Below are 23046 nucleotides of genomic sequence, written 5' to 3'. Positions count from 1 at the left end.
GCTCCAAAGGACAAAAATAGACCCCCCATGTAGCCTCAACAGACTATTAGGACAAGTGCTGTTAGCGAGCATCTATGAAGGCCGGCAATGCACACGAGGGGGTGGGTCTCCATCACCACGCTCAGCCGCCTTTGTCTCTCCAGTGGCGATGTTGATACTACCGCTCTCCACAAAACACGCACGCGCGCGCGAAACACGCACGCGCGCGGACACACACACGCGTGCGCGCACACACGCACTCACACGCGCACACACACACGCACAAAACTTAATTAAGAAACATTGCTAAACATCGCAATTAATTTCGCGTTACGACCGCGACTGATTTTAAGGTGCAGCAGCAGCAGCGCTGTCCAAACCGTGACCGACACGGGGATGAGAACACCGTCACGTGGTCTGTGGTAGACCCCAGACGAAGAAGAACTAAATTAAGAATTAAAAAGGGACGGGTGGAGGGGGGTGGAGGGGGGGGTGGAGGGGGGGAGCGTTGGTGATAGCTGGCCGCTATTTCTGTCGAGCGAGTGGCTCGCGATGGGAAGGCAGAGAGTTCAAATCCGAGTTGTTGGCGTGGGGGGGGTTGACCCAGCCCGTTATCCCATCACCCCTCCGAGGGGCATCCATCGACTGAGCACCACTATTCGGCGACGTCAACTGACATCGTCCTATTGAGCGGGTAGACTCGTCCGCGCGATCTAACCCAAAAGATACCTCTATTATCAATAGAATGCGGATGTGGTTCTTCTCTTCCGTTACACCGTGAAAAGAGTTGTCAGCACACGATGACGATGGTGGTGGTGGTGGTGACGATGACCACGATGCGTGTGCTGGTGTCGTGGGGTCGAGCGGTGGCAAAGTGCTTGGCGCACTGCGCAACGAATCCGGCGGACCCAACACGAGCGACGGCGAAAGTCCTGGAGCGAAGCTCATGCTACACCGCGGTTAAGTCTGTGATCGGCAGGATGCGTGTGGTGGTGGTGGTGGTGGGGTGAAGTGTGGGTAACTATCACCACTTCCATCCACGACTTCTGGGCCAGTGTGGGTTAGTCGAACCACATTCCCCCTCTCTCTAGAACCGTCTATTCCGCAGGGCTGCGCTTCTATCTGTGTTTTTTTATAATTAAACTCGTATTAGTTTGTGAACGTCCCCCCGAAATTAATGATAATTAGAATCAATTCCTATTTTGTATGTGGCTATACTCTCGCAGAATGCAGTGTGTGACTCGCATGCATCACACACACGCACACCACACACGATCGGCGAAATGTTCAAGACAATATTTTAAAAATATTCGAGAAGAAGCAACATTTTCAATTACGAAACTGTATTTGTTGTTGTTGTTGTTGTTTTAGTGGATAAATCGTGGTGCCTCGTTGGTGGGGAGCGGTGGCGCAGTGGTCAGGGCCCCGCGCTACCAACCCGGCGTGCCGGGGTTCGAATCCCGGCCAGGGCTAACAACAGTGGTGATCGATAACTCAATCGGTTCTGTTCCCCACGCAGTGCCTTCACCAACTAGCACTCGACCACGCTGGTGAAGTATGGTTAAAACACCCCCAATATGACCGATATGGCGTAGGGGAGGCCCTTATCCAGCAACGAATCCGGCGATGTACAATGGGGTCGTACATATACACAACACACAACAACAACAACACACAAACACAACAACTATGACAGGCAGTAATACACACAACAACGGACAATTCAACCACAAAACTATAAAGAGTCAGATCCCCCGTATAGCCTTAACAGACTGTGGGGGCAAGAGCTGTTAGCGAGTAGCACCGATGAACAACGCACCACAATGCACTACAATACACAACACGCAATCGTACAACTGCAACACAACAATGCCAACAATAGCACAATAGCGTATAACAACCGCAACACACAACGAACAATGATGCCGAACAACACGACCACAGCACACGGACACAACACCGCGCAATAAGACAGCGAACTGCACGAGACAAAGACGCAACAATAGAGAACGTCCTTCGCGGAGATGGAGCCACAAATGCTGCTCGGTGGATCATTGCACAGCAGTGGTAGCGTTGACGGCTTTGGGAACGCCTTCATCCAGCAGTGGATTGACCATGGCCGTTGATGATGATGACGTTGGATTGCCAGCTGTTGGTGATTTATGGAGAGAGAAATGATGAATAGAGAAACTCGCCTCCTATGCGTAAATATATCATCATCAGCAGCAGCAGCAGTTATCTTTCCACTGCTGGATGAAAGCCTCAGCCGAGCCGTGCGCCGTCTCTCGCGACCGTCCCAGCGGAGTAGCAATCCACCCTCGCTGCCCGATTCCTTGACTCCATCTACATCTCCGTTCTGCCATGCACAAGTAGCCTTGCCTGAACAATTGCTATAAATTAATTAATTATTTAATTGACCACAACAACAACAACACATTTCACGGTGAGAGTTATTTTGTAATTTTTCATATTCGAAAAAAAGATTAATGTTTAAATTGACTAACGGGGTGATTCTGTTCATAAATCGCCCGTGACGCGACAGGTTCGGCAGCCACGATACAGGCGGAGAGTTGTAGGTGATGGGGGGGCAGTGGGTGAGGGGGGGGGGCAGCGGGTGAAGGGGGGGGGTTAGTTGGCGAGAGGAGGCAGGGGAGAGGGAGGGGGGTTACATAAAGCAAAGTAAAAAAAAAATCGAAATGATGAACGAAGCAAAGTGCCGACTACACCGAGCATCTTCTTGTTTCCACTGATCGTAAAAAAGAGAGAGAGGTGGAGGAGGAGGGTGAGGGGGGATGGAAGAGGAGGGGGGAGGAGGAAAATTAATGGGGGGGTGGGGTAGGGGGGGTGAGTTGGCGGGATGGAAGAGGGAATGAGGAGCGGTGACTGCGCTCCCCTCGTGTCTCTGTCGTCTCTCGCTTATCTGCAGAGCGAGGTGAAGGGGAGGGAGGAAAGTGAGGTTGAGTGGGGGGGGGCGATCAGAGTTGGGAGGTGGGGGTTGGGGTGGGGTAGGGGTGGGGGTAGGGGGGGTTCTGAAGGAAGCATCGTGCAACTCCGAGGGCGAACATCTATTCACGGCGCACGAAGCGATCGAGCGCCGTGTCATCGATGATGCGCTCATTCCTTTACCTAACCACTCACCCACGTGTCCAGCCACTCACCCACGTGTCCAGCCACCCGACCCTGCCAACCGCACTCCCGCCCGCCCACCAACGCATCCACCTACCCAACCACCCATTCAATCATCCACCCACTCAGGCACCCACTCGCATACTCTCATACGCACCTACCCATCCACCCCATTCACCCACTCACCACTCACCCTACCACCCACAGAAACGTATACCGACCCATCCCACCCACCGATCCATCCATCCACCCACTCACCCACCCAACCACCCACCCCCATCCACCCGTATACCCAACCACCCAAACAACCTCTTACCCACCCCTCCACCCACCCACATGCTCATCAAAGACACAGAGCCCTCAACCGCACCACCCTCAATCACTCTTCCCCCCTCCCTCTGTCTGTCTCTCTCTCTCACAACCCCCGCCCCTCAACATCCCCTACCCACCCACCCACCCCGTCCCACATCCATCCCTCTCCTCCTACTCCTCCCCCTCCTCCTCCCCGCTATCTGCCCACTACAACATTCTCACATCCGTGAGTTCGCGCGCCGGCCACTCAACGGACGCGGGCGGGCGGGCGGTCGCACGGACAGCCACGCGAACAGACAGACAGCCAGACGGACGGAACAAACAGGCGGAACAACAGGGCGGAACAAACAGGCGGACACGCACGGGACTTGGCTCTCGTTCTCTTTTCCGCGATCGCCCTCGCGTCAAAGGCGCCCCTTGGGTCGCCCTCGCAGCGGCGGTGCCTCAAGCGCCGTCTCCTCGTTGGGACGGGGAAGGTGCGGGGGGGGTGCGGGGGGTGGAGTGGCATCAGAGAGCCTGAAAACGCGCGCCGCGAACACCGCTAGCAGTGAACAGAAGAGAGCGGACAGTGAGTGGTGTTCGAGAGAGGTGCAGTGAGAAGGGGAGAGAGAGAGAGAGTGGATGAGTTCAGATTGATCGAGAGACACGCAACAGAGACACGAACCTTCCTTTTCCGAGGCGACACGCTGCGACTTCCGAAGCGGGGACCACGCCTCGCCATCAACCGCCACAGTCATCATCCGCATCATCACTGCCACCACCACCAACAACAACAACATCGTCGTCGTCATCAGCATCGACACCACGTGCGTGGGGAGCGCATCGCGCCATCGCGTGTGCCTGGGGAGTTCTGCCTGCCCGGGGACTGGCGACTTTGAGTGGCCGAAGAGCAAAGGGGGTTCGTGGGATCGTGCTGGGGGTGGTGGTGGTGGGGGGTGTGCGGTGGGAGAGGTGGGAATCAAATCCAGGAGGAGAGAGCGCGCGTTGTGGTCGCTGGGAGTGGTGGGAAGTGGCGAGCGGAGAAGCGTGGAGGCGGGTTGCGAGTGAGAGAGGGAGGGAGGGAAGAGAGAGGAGTGGAGGGAGGGAGGGAAGGAGAGAAGGAGGGAGGGAGGCGCTGGAGCGAGGAGGTGGGGAGGACACGGGCAGGAGGGAGAGAGTCGAGTGAGGGAGAGAGGGCGGGAGCGGGAGGTGGGATCCCGAGACGAGAGAGAGAGAGGCAGTCGCTGCCTAAAGACGCCATTGAACGATCCGCGCGCCGAATCGCGCTGCGTGTCAACGCGGGACCCGGCGCGCATCGCCAGCGCTGTCCTCATCAGCATGCCGCGACGGAAGCAGCAAGCGCCGAGGCGTGCGTCCGGTAAGCAACACGGTGTGCTTGGATGTTGCGTGCCCCCATCCGTCTTTGTATCTCCGTGACTTGTCATCCTGTCTCTGCCATCTGTCTCTCTATCTCCCCACTCTCTCACACACCCCCCGCCCGCCCCACCGTCTCTCTGTAGTGGTGGGCAGCACGCACGCACACGCGCGCGCACGCACATACACGTGTGTGTGTGTAATGCGTTCCACGCTGTCTGTCATGTGAGCTGTTGTGCGTTGCCTATGATGTGAGACAGACGCGGACACAGCACCCGCGCGGCTGGTATCATGGGTGTCTCGCTCGGGGGGGTGGGGGTAAAGTTTGTGATGGGTAACCTGGTTTGCCCACTTTTTGTGAGAGTTGAGAATGCTTTGATAATTAGTTAATGAATGCGAATGAAGGGGGGGAGGGTGGAAGGAAAACACAGTGGGGAGCAGTATCGCAGTTGTTGAGTTTTCCATTTGCTCTGTCATGTTGTGTCAAGGTGGCTAGGAGATGTTCACTACCTCGCCTGATATGCAGGATGTCGTGGGTTCTATCCCGACCCTGGCGCTTGCTGCTGTGTATTTGGAGTTTTGCAGTGTCTCTCTTCCCGTGGTCGCGTGGATGTTTCTCGGGGTTCTCCGGTTTTTCCCTCCACATGTAAAAAACAACAACTAAAACGTGTTTCTTTAGAGTATTTGGCTGCAATACATTTCCACGTTGAACTATAATTTGTGATCGCCAGGTCGCTTCTGCACAAACACGATGTAGAGGTCAGTGGAGCCTTGCCTGGTAAAGTAAAACAATTTAATAGTTTCGTTTTAGTTTTTACCACGACACAGCGCCGGGAAAGGCGACGGACAGTGAGCGTGATGGCCTTTTATATTGTTTATAGATAGATCGTGTGTATATTATGTTGGACTTCTTTAGCACCGTACACAGCCAGCCGTGCTAATCGGAGGTGCGGCGATCCAACCGTGCTAAAAATCTGAGTTGATTGCATTGTTTTATTTGTATTTTATTTGTATTTTATTTTTATTTCTTTCTTTCCCCTTTCAGTTACAATTCGCTTGATCTTTTTTTTACCGACGTAACGAAAGAAAACGCACGCAAAAAAAAATAACTATGCTGACACGGACACAGACACACACATTATATATAAATATATATTCAGTACTGTATATCCTAGCAAAGAGCCTCCGTCTGGTGCAGTTTTCGCAGACGAATTGCCATCCTCGATTTGACGTGTGATTGATTGTCCGTCATGCTAGGAACTTTGATCTATTCATTGCGGATAAACATCAATAAATCAGCCCCGCTCTCGACCGCTGCTACTGCAGCGTCTGCTGCGTTAGAATAAACCGAAGAGGATAAACACGCGTATGGATGTGTGTGTGAGTGGTGCCACTGGGGGAGACAAAGGCGGCCGGGCAGGTTTGGCGCTGACCAACCACCCACCCACTCACCCACCTCGTGTGCCGTTCCGGCCTTCATCGGTGCTACTCGCTAACAGCACTTGCCCCAACAATATTTTAAGGCTATAGGGTGATCTGTGTCTTTGTCTCTGTCTGTGTGTGTCACCCGGCACACAAACAACAAAGACAAAGATTCCGCAGCCCCCCCCCCCTCTTTCCCGTATAGCCCCAACAGACTTTTAGGGCAAGGGCGATTAGCGCGGACCTTTGAAGGCCGGCACGGCGCACGAGGGATTGGGTGGGTGGCCGGCACCACGCCCGCCCGCCCGATCGGCCGCCTTTGTCTCCATAGTGTCGATGTTTTAACACGTCGCACCAGGTACTCATTTTCATGCTGAGTCGACCTAGGGGGAGGAGGCGCAGGACCGGTTCAATTATTCGGCACGGGTGTTGGCCGTGAGCGGGAATAGGACTCGTGTCGCCGGGTTTCGTATTGCAGCGCGATTACCACTATACTACCGCGTGTGCGTGTGTGCGTGTGTGTGTGTGCGCGTGTGCGTGCGTGTGTGTGTGTGCGCGTGTGTGTGTGTGTGCGTGTGTGTATACGTGTGTGCGTGTGTGTGTGCGTGTGTATACGTGTGTGTCACCAGCACACAGACCCACGCACACGCGGTTACGCCGCCGACCGCTGTGGGATACTCGCGGAAGATTGTTGGCACCTGTCACGAAATGCTCGCGCCACTCCGTGCCATACCTTAGCCACACCGTGCTACGCCGTGCCACTCCGTGCCACTCCGTGCCATACCTTAGCCACATCTTAGCCACACCGTGCTACACCGTGCCACTCCGTGCCATACCTTAGCCACATCTTAGCCACACCGTGCTACACCGTGCCACTCCGTGCCACTCCGTGCCATACCTTAGCCACATCTTAGCCACACCGTGCTACGCCGTCCCCACGCCGCGCCACGCCGTGCCACTCCGTGCTAAACCGCGACGCACCGTGACGCACCGTGCCACAAGCCACGGGCTAACGCAGTGGTCTACACACTGGCGCGCGTGCAGGTTCGACGTTGGGGCAAGCTCAAGGGAGCCACTGGGGAGCATTTGGGACGCGGGGAAGCGCGGGCTCGATGGACAAGGCGCAAGGGTGGCAGGGAGAGACCCGGGGAGGCTTAGCGGAGCGTGGGGTTGTGGAGATCGCGGCGAGCGACGGGAGGGGGCAGAAGCAAGGGGTGAGGTCGTCGCGAGAAGGTGGCAGAGGACGCGGCTGTTAGGGGAGGCAACGTGAAGGAGGAGGGAGCGAAATGGGGAGCAGGGCGTAGGGGAATGAAGCAGGGCGTAGGGGAGGTAAGCAGGGCGTAGCAGGAAGAGGGAGCGTAACGCATCGCTGCGAAGAAGCAGAGGGAAGCAAAGGGAAGCAGGGGGAAGCAGGGGGAAGCAGGGGGTGTCGAAGGAGGAAGTAGGAGGTGGAAGAGGCGCGATCAGAAGGTAGTCGGAGGGAAAATGATATTCGCATATCCGGCGACAGGCACGGCATGGGGTAGGGAGGTTCGAGTAGGCGAAACGCGGTGGTGGTGGTAGTTGTGGTGGATCTAGTTGTTGTGGTGGTGGTTGTGGTAATTGTGGTGTTTCTGGTTGTGCTGGTTATAGTGGTGGTGGTGGTTGTGGTGGTGGTCGTGGTGGTGGTTGCGAAAAGGGCCCAGTGGTTAGTTGAGATGTCTCTCTCTCTCGTCCCACCCCGCACCGTCTCCGCCTCTCACGGCCCGTCAGAACGACTCTGTTTCCCTTTTGATTTAATTGTCTGCCGCCTGACAGGCACATTCATCAGCGGGCTTAATGGTCAATCAAAACCTGGCAGCCTGAGTGCTTTCATTCTCTATCGAGAGCGGTCCCGACTCTCCGGGCTCCCCTTAATGGCTGCCGCAAGTTTGATGACCGAGTGAACAGCTATTTAGCGGGATAAAGCATTAAGTCGCAATGTTTATTTTTTATTTGTTTCATTATCTGCATTGTCCACCCCCCGCCCCCCCCCCCAACTGATGAATTCGGATCGAGAGAGCGAGATAAGATGACCGCTAACCAACCGACTCGCACGACCCACCCGTGTCTCGTAGGGTACGGAAATCTATTCGTCGTGTCGGTAAAACCAGGCGGAGGATATCGTCTCGAGACGACTCACGGCTCTGGGGAAAGGAGGGTGGACTCACCATGTCTCCTCGAGCTCGTGACGGCCGCGGCAAGGCCACGCGTGATTCAGGAGATGGATGCCGATGTCGAGGTCTGATCTGCAGCTCGCCTACGCTAAGGGCGAACTGTGGCTGGCGTGATCAGTCACCTGTGTTCGATTCCCGCCACGGCTAGCAATCACGCGACAGTGCAGCTATGTATCTACATTCTGTGTATGTCTTCTGCACCTCCGATTAGCGCGGTCGGCTACGTACGGTGCGAAAGAAGCTCAACATACACACGACACAGTGTCGCTCTCTATCTGTCTTTATTTTCTGCACAGGTCGAGGTCACTCATAACACCGCTCTTGTTCACCAACCGACGCGGTGAAATATGGTCAGACGAAGCCCCCCTCCCCTCCATCCACCCTCCTCCCCCAACGACCAACATTGCTGCCTTCAATCCAGCAGTGGATTTGGTAGGGAGGGGAGATGTTGATTGGCTAGTTTCACGGTCCTTGCGAGGTTTTTAAAACGCGCCTCTTGCGATAGCAACGGCCGCATTGTTAGCAATGCACTTGCGACCATCGGATACATCCGAGTCTCTCGCATCTCCTCTCGCGTCATCCCGCACTCACATCCACCACTCACTCACGTTCACCACTCACACACTCGCATCACTCACTCACATCCACCACTCACATCCACCACTCACTCACATCCACCACTCACTCACATCCACCACTCACTCACTCGCATCACTCACTCACATCCACCACTCACTCACATCCACCACTCACTCACATCCACCACTCAGTCACGTCCACCACTCACATCCACTCACTCACATCCAAAACTCACTCACATCCACCACTCACTCACATCCACCACTCACTCACATCCACCACTCACATCCACCACTCACTCACATCCACCACTCACTCACATCCACCACTCACATCCACCACTCACTCACATCCACCACTCACTCACGTCCACCACTCACATCCACCACTCACATCCACCACTCACTCACTCACATCCACCACTCACTCATATCCACCACTCACTCACGTCCACCACTCACATCCACTCACTCACATCCACCACTCACTCACATCCACCACTCACTCACATCCACCACTCACTCACATCCACCACTCACTCACATCCACCACTCACTCACGTCCACCACTCACATCCACTCACTCACATCCACCACTCACTCACATCCACCACTCACTCACATCCACCACTCACTCACGTCCACCACTCACTCACATCCACCACTCACTCACATCCACCACTCACTCACATCCACCACTCACATCCACCACTCACATCCACCACTCACATCCACCACTCGCTCACATCCACCACTCACGTCCACCACTCACTCACATCCACCACTCACTCACATCCACCACTCACATCCACCACTCACATCCACCACTCACGTCCACCACTCACTCACGTCCACCACTCACATCCACCACTCACTCACATCCACCACTCACTCGGATCCACCACTCACTCACGTCTACCACTCACATCCACCACTCACATCCACCACTCACTCACATCCACCACTCACTCACATCCACCACTCACTCACGTCCACCACTCACTCACATCCACCACTCACATCCACCACTCGCTCACATCCACCACTCACTCACATAAACCACTCACTCACGTCCACCACTCACTCACATCCACCACTCACATCCACCACTCACTCACGTCCACCACTCACTAACATCCACCACTCACTCACATCCACCACTCACTCACATCCACCACTCACATCAACCACTTACTCACATCCACCACTCACTCACATCCACCACTCACATCCACCACTCACTCACGTCCACCACTCACTAACATCCACCACTCACTCACATCCACCACTCACTCACATCCACCACTCACATCAACCACTTACTCACATCCACCACTCACTCACATCCACCACTCACATCCACAATTCACATCCACCACTCACTCACGTCCACCACTCACTCACATCCACCACTCACATCCACCACTCGCTCACATCCACCACTCACTCACTCACATCCACCAATCACATCCACCACTCACTCACATCCACCACTCACATCCACTCACTCACGTCCACCCCTCACTCACATCCACCACTCACATCTACCACTCAATCACATCCACCACTCACTCACATCCACCACTCACTAACATCCACCACTCACTCACATCCACCACTCACATCCACCACTCACTCACGTCCACCACTCACTCACGTCCATCCCTCACTCACATCCACAACTCACATCTACCACTCAATCACATCCACCACTCACTCACATCCACCACTCACTCACATCCACCACTCACTCACGTCCACCACTCACTAACATCCACCACTCATTCACATCCACCACTCACTCACGTCCACCCCTCACTCACGTCCACCACGCTCTCACATCCGTCCCGTACCTCACGCTCACACATCACACGCGTCTCTCACAACATCTCCAGCTCGCGCACCATCTTTGAGGATTGTATTGTAACTTTTAGTGTTTTCATTGATTCCGCGCCTTCTTAAATAATTCCTATCCTCTATCACCCCCCGCGACCCCCAATCCGAACCACCCCGCAGCGCCCCCCCCCCCCCGTCACACTCGCTCGGGAAATTAAGCGGAGCATATTGAGAGAGGAAGCGAGAGAGAGAGAACATCCACGGTAACAACCCAATTGGCCGAAGAGGTTAAGCCGGGGATGGGATAATGCGTGCGTGAGTCTGACAGTTTGCCCAAAGGGGAGCTTAATACATGCTCACACACACAGACGCTCACACACACGCTCACACACACACACGCTCACACACACATACACAGACGCTCACACACACACACGCTCACACACAAAGACGCTCACACACACACTCACGTTCACACACACAGACACACACACACACGCTCACACACACACGCTCACACACAGACGCTCACACACACAGACACGCTAACGAACACACACGCTCACACACACGTACACTCACACGCTCACACACACGCTCACACACACACACGCTCACACACACGCTCACACACACACGCTCACACATACAGACCCTCACACACGCTCACACACACACACGCTCACGCTCACACGCTCACGCTCACACACACACGCTCACACACACTCACACACACGCTCACACACACTCACACACACGCTCACGCTCCTCGGCAAGGTTTTTTATTTTCACGGCGCGAGTTATTGAATCGTCTGAAGTTGAGCAGAGATTCCCCTGCCGGAGCTCTTAGCGAGGAGGAGGGATAAGACGGCGCTTCGAGTGCGGTCTTCGGGACCTTCTCGAGTCGCCCGCTCGCTCGAGTCGCCCGCTCGCTCGAGTCGCCCGCTCGCTCGAGTCGCCCGCTCGCTCGAGTCGCCCGCTCGCTCGAGTCGCCCGCTCGCTCGAGTCGCCCGCTCGCTCGAGTCGCCCGCTCGCTCGAGTCGCCCGCTCGCTCGAGTCGCCCGCTCGCTCGAGTCGCCCGCTCGCTCGAGTCGCCCGCTCGCTCGAGTCGCCCGCTCGCTCGAGTCGCCCGCTCGCTCGAGTCGCCCGCTCGCTCGAGTCGCCCGCTCGCTCGAGTCGCCCGCTCGCTCGAGTCGCCCGCTCGCTCGAGTCGCCCGCTCGCTCGAGCCGCCCGCTCGCTCGAGTCGCCCGCTCGCTCGAGCCGCCCGCTCGCTCGAGTCGCCCGCTAGCTCGAGTCGCCCGCTCGCTCGAGTCGCCCGCTCGCTCGAGTCGCCCGCTCGCTCGAGTCGCCCGCTCGCTCGAGTCGCCCGCTCGCTCGAGTCGCCCGCTCGCTCGAGTCGCCCGCCCGCTCGAGTCGCCCGCCCGCTCGCTCGAGCCGCGGCGGCTTTGGCGGCGCTGTCCGTGGTGCCTGCGCGGGACGCCTCTTCGTGTGCTCGTGTGTTGTACGAGTTGGTGTGTTGTGCGAGTTCGTGTGTTCGTGTCGACTTAGCCTCAAATGAGTACCTGGTGCGGTGCGTAAACATCGTCACTAGGGAGACAAAGGCGGCCGGGCGTGGTGTTGGCCATCCCACCCCCTCGTGCGTGTGCCGTGCCGGCCTTCATAAGTGCTCGTTAACAGCACTGTGCGATGTTGTGTACGCGTGTGATGTTATATAGCGTGCGTGATGTTGTGCAGTGGGCCTTATTGTGCAGCGTGTGATTTTACGCCCCTCGTGGGTGTGAATTTGTCTGACTCCTGCATGGCGAGCGCGTGTTATTTTGTAAATTGGTACGGCATGTGTGTGACGAAAGGCGGTGCGCTGTATCGTCAAGCGTGCGTGCGTGTCTGTGTGTCTGCGTGGGAGCGGTAGAACGAACCCGACGACTCACGTTCGATTGCCGCTCACGTTCAATACCAGTGACGATTATCTGAATCGGCCCTGGGCCTCCCCTAGGTCGACCCAGCCTCAAATGTGTACCTGGTGCGATGTGTCGGCATCGACGCTGGGATGGTAAAGGTGGCCGGGCGGCCAACCCCCTCGTGTGGCGGGCTTCATCGGTGCTCGCTAACAGCACTTGCTCCAACAGTCGATTGTGGTTATACGGGGGACCTTTATGTTTGCGAACGTGAACTTCTATGCCGTGTCTGTGTGTATGTTTGTACGTCTGTGTGAGATTGTAAAGTGCACCTAGCCTGGCACAAACACCGTGATAACGTCACCACCACTTAGTGGCGAACGCCGGTCGCTCTTGTTGCATGGACGTGTGTCTGTGTGTCTTTGTCTCAATTGGTAAACGCCTGCGTGTGTGTGTGTGATTTGTAGGCTGTATTGCGTGTGCGTGTGTGTGAGTCTGTTCGTGATTTTTACACCGTGTGTCTGTGCATTATGTAGGAATTGGTGATCGTATACACCGGGTGTCACTTTGCACCTTCTCTGCGCGCGTGTGTGCGTCTGATTGTACATACGACAAGTGTGTTTTGTCATTTTAGATAACGCGCGCGCGTCTGTGTGTATCTGCTTCTGTGTGTTGTGTGTGCGTCTGTGTGTACGGTCTGATTGTAGTGTGTACTGTTAGCGCGCTGCACTACGAACCTGGCGCCCCGAGTTCGATTCCCGCTCACGGCCAACACCAGTGACGATTATCTGAACCGGCCCTGGGCCTCCCCTAGGTCGACTCAGCCTCAAATGAGTACCTGGTGCGGTGTGCAAAAAAAACATCGCCACTGGGAAGACAAAGGCGGCCGGGCGTGGTGTTGGCCACCCACCCCCTCGTGCGCCGTGCTGGCCTTCAAAGGTGCTCGCTAACAGCACTTGCCCCTACAGTCTGTTACAGGCTACACGGGGGATCTTTGTCTTCGTCTTTCACGGTCTGATTGTACACCCCGGCTGTGTGTGTGTGTCATTGGATACGCCCTGGGTGCAATATGCAGAGATGCATTGTAGAGAGATGCATTGTAGAGAGATGCATTGTAGTGAGATGCATTGTAGAGAGATGCATTGTAGTGAGATGTATTTGGAGACGTTACACTCCGTGTAGCGTCAATCGGTTGGGTGGTGGGTTCTGCGCACCGCGCTCTAATCCCAGTGACACTGAACCTGTTCTGGACCTCCCCTAGGTAGACTCAGCCTTAATAGATTACCCTACCTAGTGCGGCGTGTGTGGACGTCGCTGGTAGGGATACAAAGGAGGTCGGGCGTGGCTTTGGCAACATCGCCCCATCGAGCGTCGTGCTCGAATAGGTGCTCCTCGTGAACAGCACTTGCCCCCAACATTTTTTTGTTAAGGCTATACGGGGATCTTTGTCTTTGTGTACGCACGTACGTAGACACGTGTCTGCGTGTGCTTAGTTTGTCTATGCATGAGTAGCTATTGCGTGTGTGCGTGTGTCCGTGTGTGTGTATGTACGTGTACGTGTGTATGTACGTGTACGTGTGTACGTGTGCACGTGTGTACGTGTGCACGTGTGTACGTGTGTACGTGTGCACGTGTGCACGTGTGTACGTGTGTACGTGTGTACGTGTGCACGTGTGTCCGTGTGCACGTGTGTACGTGTGTACGTGTGTACGTGTGTCCGTGTGTACGTGTGTACGTGTGTCCGTGTGCACGTGTGTACGTGTGTCCGTGTGTGCGTGTGCACGTGTGTACGTGTGCACGTGTGTACGTGTGTACGTGTGTACGTGTGTGCGTGTGTCCGTGTGTGTGTACGTGTGTGCGTGTGCACGTGTGCACGTGTGTTTGTGGCTTCGCCAACAAATCTCTTGCCTCAACAGTCTGTTCATGCTACATGGGGGGTCGTGGGAGCGGTGGCGCAGTGGTTAGCGCGCTGAGCTACGAACCACACCCCCCGAGTTCGACTCGAGCACACTACCAATTATCAGTGGCGAAGATCTGCACCGGTCCTGGGCATCCTTTAGGTCGACTCAACCTCCAATGAGTACCTGCTACGGTGTGTAAAAACATCGCCACTAGAGAGACAAAGGTGGCCGGGCGTGGTGCTCGCCACCCCCACCCCCTCGTGTGCCGTGCCGCAACCCTCCTAGGTGGTCGCTAAGAGCACTTGTTCCTGCAGTCTGCTAACAAGGCTATATGGGCGATCTTTGTCTTTGTGTGCCTGGGTGCGCGTGTGCATGTAAGCGTCTGTATGTAAATGTGTATGTATGTAAATGTTTCTGTGTGTATAGTGTCTGTATGTATAGTGTCTGTATGTAAATGTGTATGTGTGTAAATGTGTATGTGTGTATACGTGTCTGTATGTAAATGTGTCTGTGTGTATAGTGTCTGTATGTATACGTTTCTGTATGTAAATGTGTCTGTATATAAATGTGTCTGTGTGTAAACGTGTCTGTATGTAGTGTGTCTGTATGTATAGTGTCTGTATGTAAATGTATCTGTGTGTAAATGTGTATGTGTGTATACGTGTCTGTGTGTAAATGTGTCTGTATGTATAGTGTCTGTATGTATACGGGTCTGTGTGGATGGTGGTGTCTGTATGTATGTACACGTGCCTGTATATCGCATGTGTGTGTAGACGTGCCTGTACGTGTAACGTGTCTGTGTGTACGCAGGACATGTTGACGCGCGTACATTCCTTACGCACCAAACCCATTCGCGTTAACGCGTAGCCAGCCACTCGGCGCTGAATAACGATGACCATACTTCACCCCGCGGGTCAACGTGGCGAGGTGAAGGGGATAGGGTGCCCAGACACCGCCTCGCCGTGGCTTGGTCGAATTGAACTCGGGGGTGGGCCCCGGGTTGATGGGATCCGTGGCGTGCTAACCGCTGCGCCACCGCTCCACAGCACCGCGCTGCTGCATCATCATCAGCAGAATGCAGTGGCGGCAGCAGCAGCAGCCACCGCATTGATCATCATCAACAACCACCGCGTTCACCACGTTGATCGTCGTCATTAATCCACTGCTGGATGACAGTCTTTACGACAATCCGCTGCTATCTTTCATTGGACCTGCAGCGCAACTCACAATCCACACTCACTTTATTATGATTATCAAACCACTGCTGGATGAACGCCACTCCCGCAAGCCATCGCTATTTATCACGGGCGTTGTATGACCATCGGTATTACCATCATCACCATGATCACCACCGTCATCATCAATCAACTGCTGGATGAAAGCCTTTCCCACGCGCGTTGCATGTCCACCATCATCATCATCAACACCCTCGCCATCATCATCATCATCACCACCATCAATCCACTGCTGGATAGATGCCCCTCCAGCAATGCTTCGCTATCAGTCAGCGGTCTTGCGATGTGGCCAGCACAGCGAGCGATCCACCCGCGCCGTTTCTTAAGCCTGCAAAGACACAGCGCCGCGTTAGAACGCGCTAGAACACCCCGACCCTCCGCACGAACATCCGACGCACTGCAACAGCCGTCGAGCTGGAACGTCCGCGAGTCGGGGTTGTCGTTCGAGCCTGCGATCTCAGTCGGGGCTCGTGGTGAAAGAGAAAAAAAATTACACAAATGTGCAGCGTCGAAAACAAGCGCCGAGACGGGCTTCTTTCGCCGTGTTAAATGAACACATTTCATCGCGAGGACAATGACACGGAACAAATATAACCACACGCGCACGCTTACGGACCAACGTGGCAAGTTGCCGCTCGCGTGTAGCACCTGTGAATGTAGGCATGGCACACGAGGGGGGGCGGGAGGGGGTGGCCAGCACCACGCTCGGCCGCCTTTGTCTCCCGCACCAGGTCCTCCTTTAAGGCAGAGTCGACCAACACGCATGCAATAAACAGCCGAGTTACGAATCACATATTTTACTTGGTATTCTGTTTTAATACATATATGTGCACGTACCATCTGCAAATTGCAAGTGACATTGCCACTAGTTCTTCGGATTCCGGACAACCCTTTGTGCGTGCGGTATTCACGGCGTGACGCCGATGTGGTGTTAGGCGTGAGCGTTCCACAAGTGACGGCTTGCGGTTTCGCCTTTGTTGTTGTCACTGTTGTTTAGAGTAATCTGCTTGTAGAATGGCTGTGAAATGTGACGCGGAGAGACGCACAGGCAGACACAGACAGAGAGAGAGTTAATCACGTGGGCTTATTGCAGAGGTACAAACAGATATGTGCACATACGCACACATACTTAGACATAGCTGGCGCAGAGACAGATACACACGCGCGCAGAGGACAAATACGAACAGGGAGAGACACAGATACACGCAGACGCATTGAGGCATATGTGAAACACGCGCACAAAGACAAATATCACCTATATCGCCTTAACATGCTTAGCGAGTACCGATGTAGGTCGGCACGGCACGGCACACGAGAAAGGTAGGTGGCCAACACCTCGCTCGCCCCCCTGGATGTATGTTGAACTTCTTTCGCACCGTACGTAACCAACCGTGCTAATCTCAGGGGTGCGCATGTGACTCGTAACACATCGCCCCAGGCACGCGTTTCAAGCTGAGCGAACCTAGGGGAAGCCCAGGACTGTCTCAGATAATCGTCATTGGTTGGTCATCAGCGGGGATCGAACTGGGGTGGCCGGCTTCGCAATGCAGTGCGCTAACCACTATCCTGCCTCTCCCCACATGAACAGAAAGACACACGCACACAGACACACGTATAGACATCGACACGTACACACGAACGGACATCAACACCGACACACACCACGCACCGGATCCCAACATGAAGCAGCCGGCATTTGCCACGAAGTGCCAGCGCTCGTGCCAGGCTAGGTGCACTTTCAGATTATCACGTGAATCGTTGAAGGCTCGAAGCTGCTGGCAGGAGGTCAAGGGACCGGGCCCAGATGCCGCGTGTTGAGTGACTGAGATCACTGCCCAGATGCACCACCTGCACTCCCTACTCTGACAACTTGCTGCGTTTTATCCGCCCGGCGCTCTGCTCGATGTTGTGAGGGCGGCTGTGACAGTTCACGCACGCACGCACACATACAAAGACACAGTTCCCCCGTATAGCCCACGTGGGCTATTGGGGCAAGAAGCGAGCGCATGATACACTTGCCGGCAACACAAGGAACCGCGGCGGTTGTGTTTGCCAGAACCACGCCCGGCCGCCTTTGTCTCCCTGATGCCCGTTCAGATAATCACCTCTGATGTTGGCTGTGGCCGCGCAGCGCGCGCTAACCACTACGACGCCGCTTCCCTGCTAACAAAGATTATCCCTCGCACATGCAACGTCTGCCTTCTTCACGAATATATACGTTTACATTTATACAGACGATAACATGTGTACTTAATGTATATTTCTGTCTCTAGGCGTTAAACAAATTGAACATATCCCATCATCCCCCTCCCCCAAACACCATATTTTATTTTTTAGGAGTGAATCGTTTCCAGCTGCATCATTTTTACGTTGAATGACAAACAAAAGTCACCCAGCACCAAACACGCGACATTTACATTCCACGAATCCAGCGACGATCGGTCGCCGCTTTCCATCGGCTCGAGCGTCGCACTCCAGCGGGTGGGGGGGCGAATTACTCGGTGCGACGTTGCAGTTGACATCGCCACTGGAGAGACAAAGGCGGCCGGGTGTAGTACTGACCAACCGCCTACTTCATCGGAGGATGCTACTCGCGATCAGCCCCTCCACGTAAGTCCGTTAAGGCTGCACGAGGGCCTTTGGGTTTAGCGCACGAATCTCGGCTGAGCCTTCACTCGGCGTGACATCTTCGGGGCTACGCAGTTCCTAGTCGCCAATGTTCACCTGCCGGATGTGTCCAGGCGCAGTATCAACATGAACCGGACTCGGCAGTTGTTCGACGTTTCAGCCCTCCAGCCCATTGGAAAACATCAACAGAAATGACACGAGGCGGCTCGCTCGCTCACTAATCCGCCCGCTCGCTCGGTCGCCTTCCGTCTGCCATGGATTGCACTCGCAAGTACAACCGCAATGATAATGCGCGGTGGTTGCATAGTTGAAAATGTGGGCAAGTAACGGCGGTTTGGTAGTAATAATATCACTCGTCAGGTTTGTTTAGCCGTGGCCGGGAATGAAACTCAGCTATCCGCAGGGCCGTCCATAGGGTGGGGATCCTGGGCCCGGGACAACTCACACTCCTACGCACTCCTTCAAACTAAACTGGAAGCATTACGTCTGACACGTGACGTCGAAGCGTGCCAACCCAACCCCCCTCCCCTAAAGCGCGGGGCCCGGGGCTATCCGCCACGATTTGGCGTACCCGAACGACAGCTCTGGGGTATCCGGGTTCACAGTCTGCGGCGTGCGCTAACCGCAGCGCCACCGCTCCGCTGGACTCGGATCGACCGATACGCGGTTGCAATCGTCACATGTAGGGTACATACGGCATGCGTGTGTGTCATTGCTGTGTGTACTTCGGGGGAGGGGAGAGAGCGGTGGCGCAGTGGTTAGCACACTGCACTACAAAACGCGATCACCTGAGTTTAATTCCCCGAGGTCAGGGGTCTGGCAACCAAAGGACCAAGGGGAGCCATTTTTTTTTACGAATTCTGACTCCCCTTGTCAAAGGGACTCCCATGGTAAATTGGGATTCCGTGGCAAATTGGGATTCCATGGTGCACTGGACTTCCATGGTAAATTGGACTTCCGTGGTAATTCGGTAAAAAAAATCTATATTTTATGAATCGCATGATGTAGGTTGCCGAACCCTGCCCTTGGTCGAATCAGCCAAGGAGCACTTGGTGCGGTGTGCGATACCGCTCATCCGACTAGCTCGGTTGGCTACGTACGGTGCTAAAGAAGTTCAACATACGTCCATAACAAAGGCGGCCGGGCCTACTGTTGGCCCCACCCCCCGGCATACGAGGGGTTTACTGGAGATCTGTGTCTGTGTTGGCTGCACCTTACCGTGTATTCATCTTGACATCGGCAGTGACATCACTGTGCACGTGTGTGTGGATGTTTGTGTTATTGTGTGGCTGGAGTGGTGGGGAAGCATGAGCCAAAGGGAGACAAAGGCGGCCGAGCGTGGTGACGGCCACACCAGACGGGTTGTCTCGACCGCATCCTAAGGCCATCGCTAACAGCACTTGCCCTTAGGGCTCTACAAGGCTAACTGGGGGATCTTTGTCTCGTGTGCGGGCGTATGCTTTGACTGTCTGCAGCGATGTGTGTACCTGAACGTGTGTGCGTGGGTGTGTGCGCTTGTGTGGATCTCTGAGTGTGTGTGTACGTGACTGTATGTTAGTGCGTTTGAGTCTATATCAGTGTCCAGGGAGCGGTGGGCAGTGATTAGCACGCTGCTCTACAAACCCGGAAACACTGAATTCCCATTCCGGCTCACTTCCAATACCAGCGGTGATTAGCGAGCACCTATGCAGACCGGAACGGTACACGAGGGGGTGGGTGGCCAGAACAACGCCCAACCGCCTTTGTCTCCCCAGTGGCGATGTTTACGGACCGCACCAGGTACTCATTTTAGACTGAGTCGACCTAGGGGAGGCCCAGGACCGGTTCAGATAATAGTCACTGGGTGTTGGCCGTGAGCGGGAATCGAACCCGGGTGGCCGGGTTGATAGCGCAGCACGCTAACCGCTACACTACCGCTCTCCACAGAGATACATACACATACACACATATAGACAGAGAGATATGATTGATTTCCTGATCAATGCAATCTTTGAGGCATTGGGTGCTCATCTCCTGCTGACAGTTCTGGAGAGCCAGTGGTGGAAATTGCACATTCTTATGGCGGGGGGAGGGGGTGCGATTCTAGGTGGATAGCATCCACTGGTGACTTCCCAATAAAGTCGGAGTTATTTTAACCGATCCCAGAGGAATACGCGGCTGAGTTAAACCCCCCGAACCAGCATTTGACTTCGCAACCTTCTCATGAGAACCTCTGCCGTTGAGCCACGTGGCCTGAGTGTGCACTTCGACACAAGCAGCCTGAACGTGACGTCACAGTTGGCCCACGTGGTTCTGTCCGAGCAATTTGGTGGGTGAGTCAGTGGGTGAGTGAATGGTTATATGGGTGGATATGTGGGCGAGTGGGTGGACGGATGGATGCGTCGTTGAGTTGAGGAGTGAATGGGCGAGCAAACCAGCTTTTGGGTGAGTGAGTGAGTGAGTGAACGGGTGAGCCAGACGGGTGGATGCGTGAGTTTAGCGAGGAGGTATGAGCTTAAATGAGCCTGCGATTGAAGGCGTAAGTTATCAAGCGAGTGAGTGACCGTGTGAGTGACCGAATGAGAGAGTCACTGTGAACGAGTGAGCGAGCGAGTGAGCGAGTGACTGTGTGAGTGGGCGAAAGAGCGAGTACGTGTATGGGGTAATGGCTGGATAAGTGTGTGTCTGTACGTGTGTCTGTGTATTTGTACGTGAATATGACTGTACGCGTGTCTGTCTGAACGTGTGTCTGTCTGAACGTGTGTCTGTTTGAACTCGTGTCTGTCTGTACGAGTGTCTGTCTGGACGGGGATCTCTCTTTGTACGCATGTATGAATGCGTACTTGCGCATTAATTAATGCATTTATGTTCCTATCTTTATTCATGTGTTATGAAAATGGGGCATTACCGTAAACGTCGTCTATATTAAAACCACAGTAGTATTGACAAATGTGAGTTTCTTGTTGTTATTATGAGTGATTGTTCACCATTGACAACGCAGCAGCGGCATCACCACCACCAATAAAACCGGGACATTAGTAACCCGGTATGAAGGGTTCCACGCCCTGAGAGTACACACCTGATGAGTTTGCTCCCTCGACCCCGTCCATCTAACCCTCAAACCGTGTTGGGGATCTCTGCGCTCCAACCCACTCTATGCCTGTCCCTCTCTCTCTCTCGTTCCTTCTCTTGTTCAATGCGCGCTTTGGGAGGAACGATCAGGGGCGGGTGAGGTGGTTGAGGGGGGCACAGATTGACACGGCGGCGTGTCCAGACTCGTCGCTGCGTCTCTCCCCAACCGCCAACAAGGGAGACGCTCCCTCGTTTTTCGCGGGGGGGGGGGGGGGAGTTGGTGGGGGAGAGATTTTTCTCCTCCGTAGGGTGAGCGGCTTTGGTGGAGAGGTGAGAGAGTTGGAGAGGCGAGATGCGAGCAGGGGATTGAATATGAGATATCATCATACATATCGTGGGGGGCTGGGGGTGATAAGGTGTTGAGTGGTGTATTACAGCATTGGCGTTCCGAGGGGGTTCATCTGTCCACGCCAACTTGGCGATGAGTGGAGATGGTAATGGGACAAGCGGGATACGCGGATGGGAGATCGGGGCGAGAGGTGTTGAGTCCGCGCGGAGATCTTACCCACAGAAGGCTTTCGGATTAATTTTTTTTGGGGGGGGGGGGGGGGGTCCGCATTCACACACCACCCGCAAACCCACCCACTCGCCCACCGCCTCCCTAAAAATATTTAATGAATCCATCATTAATATCTCGGCAACACCCCCCGCGGAATCCTTCGCTGACAACCGTCGCTTCGAAATCATCCCGGCCCCGCGCGCTGTTGATAGCGAAGCGCTGCACGCGAGCCAATGAACACTGAGAGCTCTTCAACTTAGGATGGATGTATGGTTATTGATGATGATAATGATCATATGAATAAAGATATATGATGAACAAGCGCAAAGTTCCCGATTTGCTCCGTCCATCACTGTCGGTAGTGGTGGTGGTGGACATCTGTGAAAAAGAGCTTGATAGGATTACTCCGGTATAAAACAATATTCTGATTGTGATGATGATGATGATGACATGGTGAGTGGTTAACAGCGCGACGAACCCGGCGACCCGAGTTCGCTTTAGGTTCACGTAACAATAACACTGCCCCCGAATATTTCAACGGGTGCTGGTGTCCCCATAGGTCAACTCGGCCTGAAATCAGTACAGTGCCTGGGGCGGTGTGCAAAACATCAGCACTGGGGGAGACAAAGGCATCCAGGTGTGATGTTGACCACACCACCCCCTCGCTAACAGCACTTGCCCCACAAGTCTGTTCAGGCTGTACGGGGGGGATCTTTGTCTTTGTGCGTGTATATTGTCGGAGAGGTGGGAGGGAGGGAGGGAGGGAGGGAGGGAGGGAGGGAGGGAGGGAGGGAGGGAGGGAGGGAGGGAGGGAGGGAGGGAGGGAGGGAGGGAGGGAGGTGGGCGAGGTAGTGGGGATTGGGGTGGGTGGTGCGTGGGACGTGGAGGAGGAGGGGGGGGGGGGCTGTGCGGGGGAGGGGCGGGGGTGTGGTGTAGGGTGTGTGGGGGGGGGGGCGGGGGTGTAGGTTGTGGGGG

General features: G+C 55.0%; 1 protein-coding gene across 1 annotated transcript in view; it reads left to right on the top strand.

The window, feature by feature from the left end:
• The first annotated feature begins 4619 nt into the window (after window positions 1-4619).
• LOC144723247 (teashirt homolog 3-like) overlaps window positions 4620-23046 on the top strand; it is a 65480-nt gene continuing 47053 nt past the window's right edge. The window contains exon 1 of the mRNA XM_078601832.1: window positions 4620-4774. Coding sequence (XP_078457958.1) covers window positions 4735-4774 — 40 coding nt within the window. The 5' untranslated portion in view covers window positions 4620-4734. The remainder of the gene's footprint in view (window positions 4775-23046) is intronic.

Source organism: Lampetra planeri, chromosome 17 (assembly GCF_965212315.1).
Source record: "Lampetra planeri chromosome 17, kcLamPlan1.2.h2, whole genome shotgun sequence".
NCBI lineage: Eukaryota > Metazoa > Chordata > Hyperoartia > Petromyzontiformes > Petromyzontidae > Lampetra > Lampetra planeri.
This window is presented reverse-complemented; position numbering and strand designations above follow the sequence as displayed.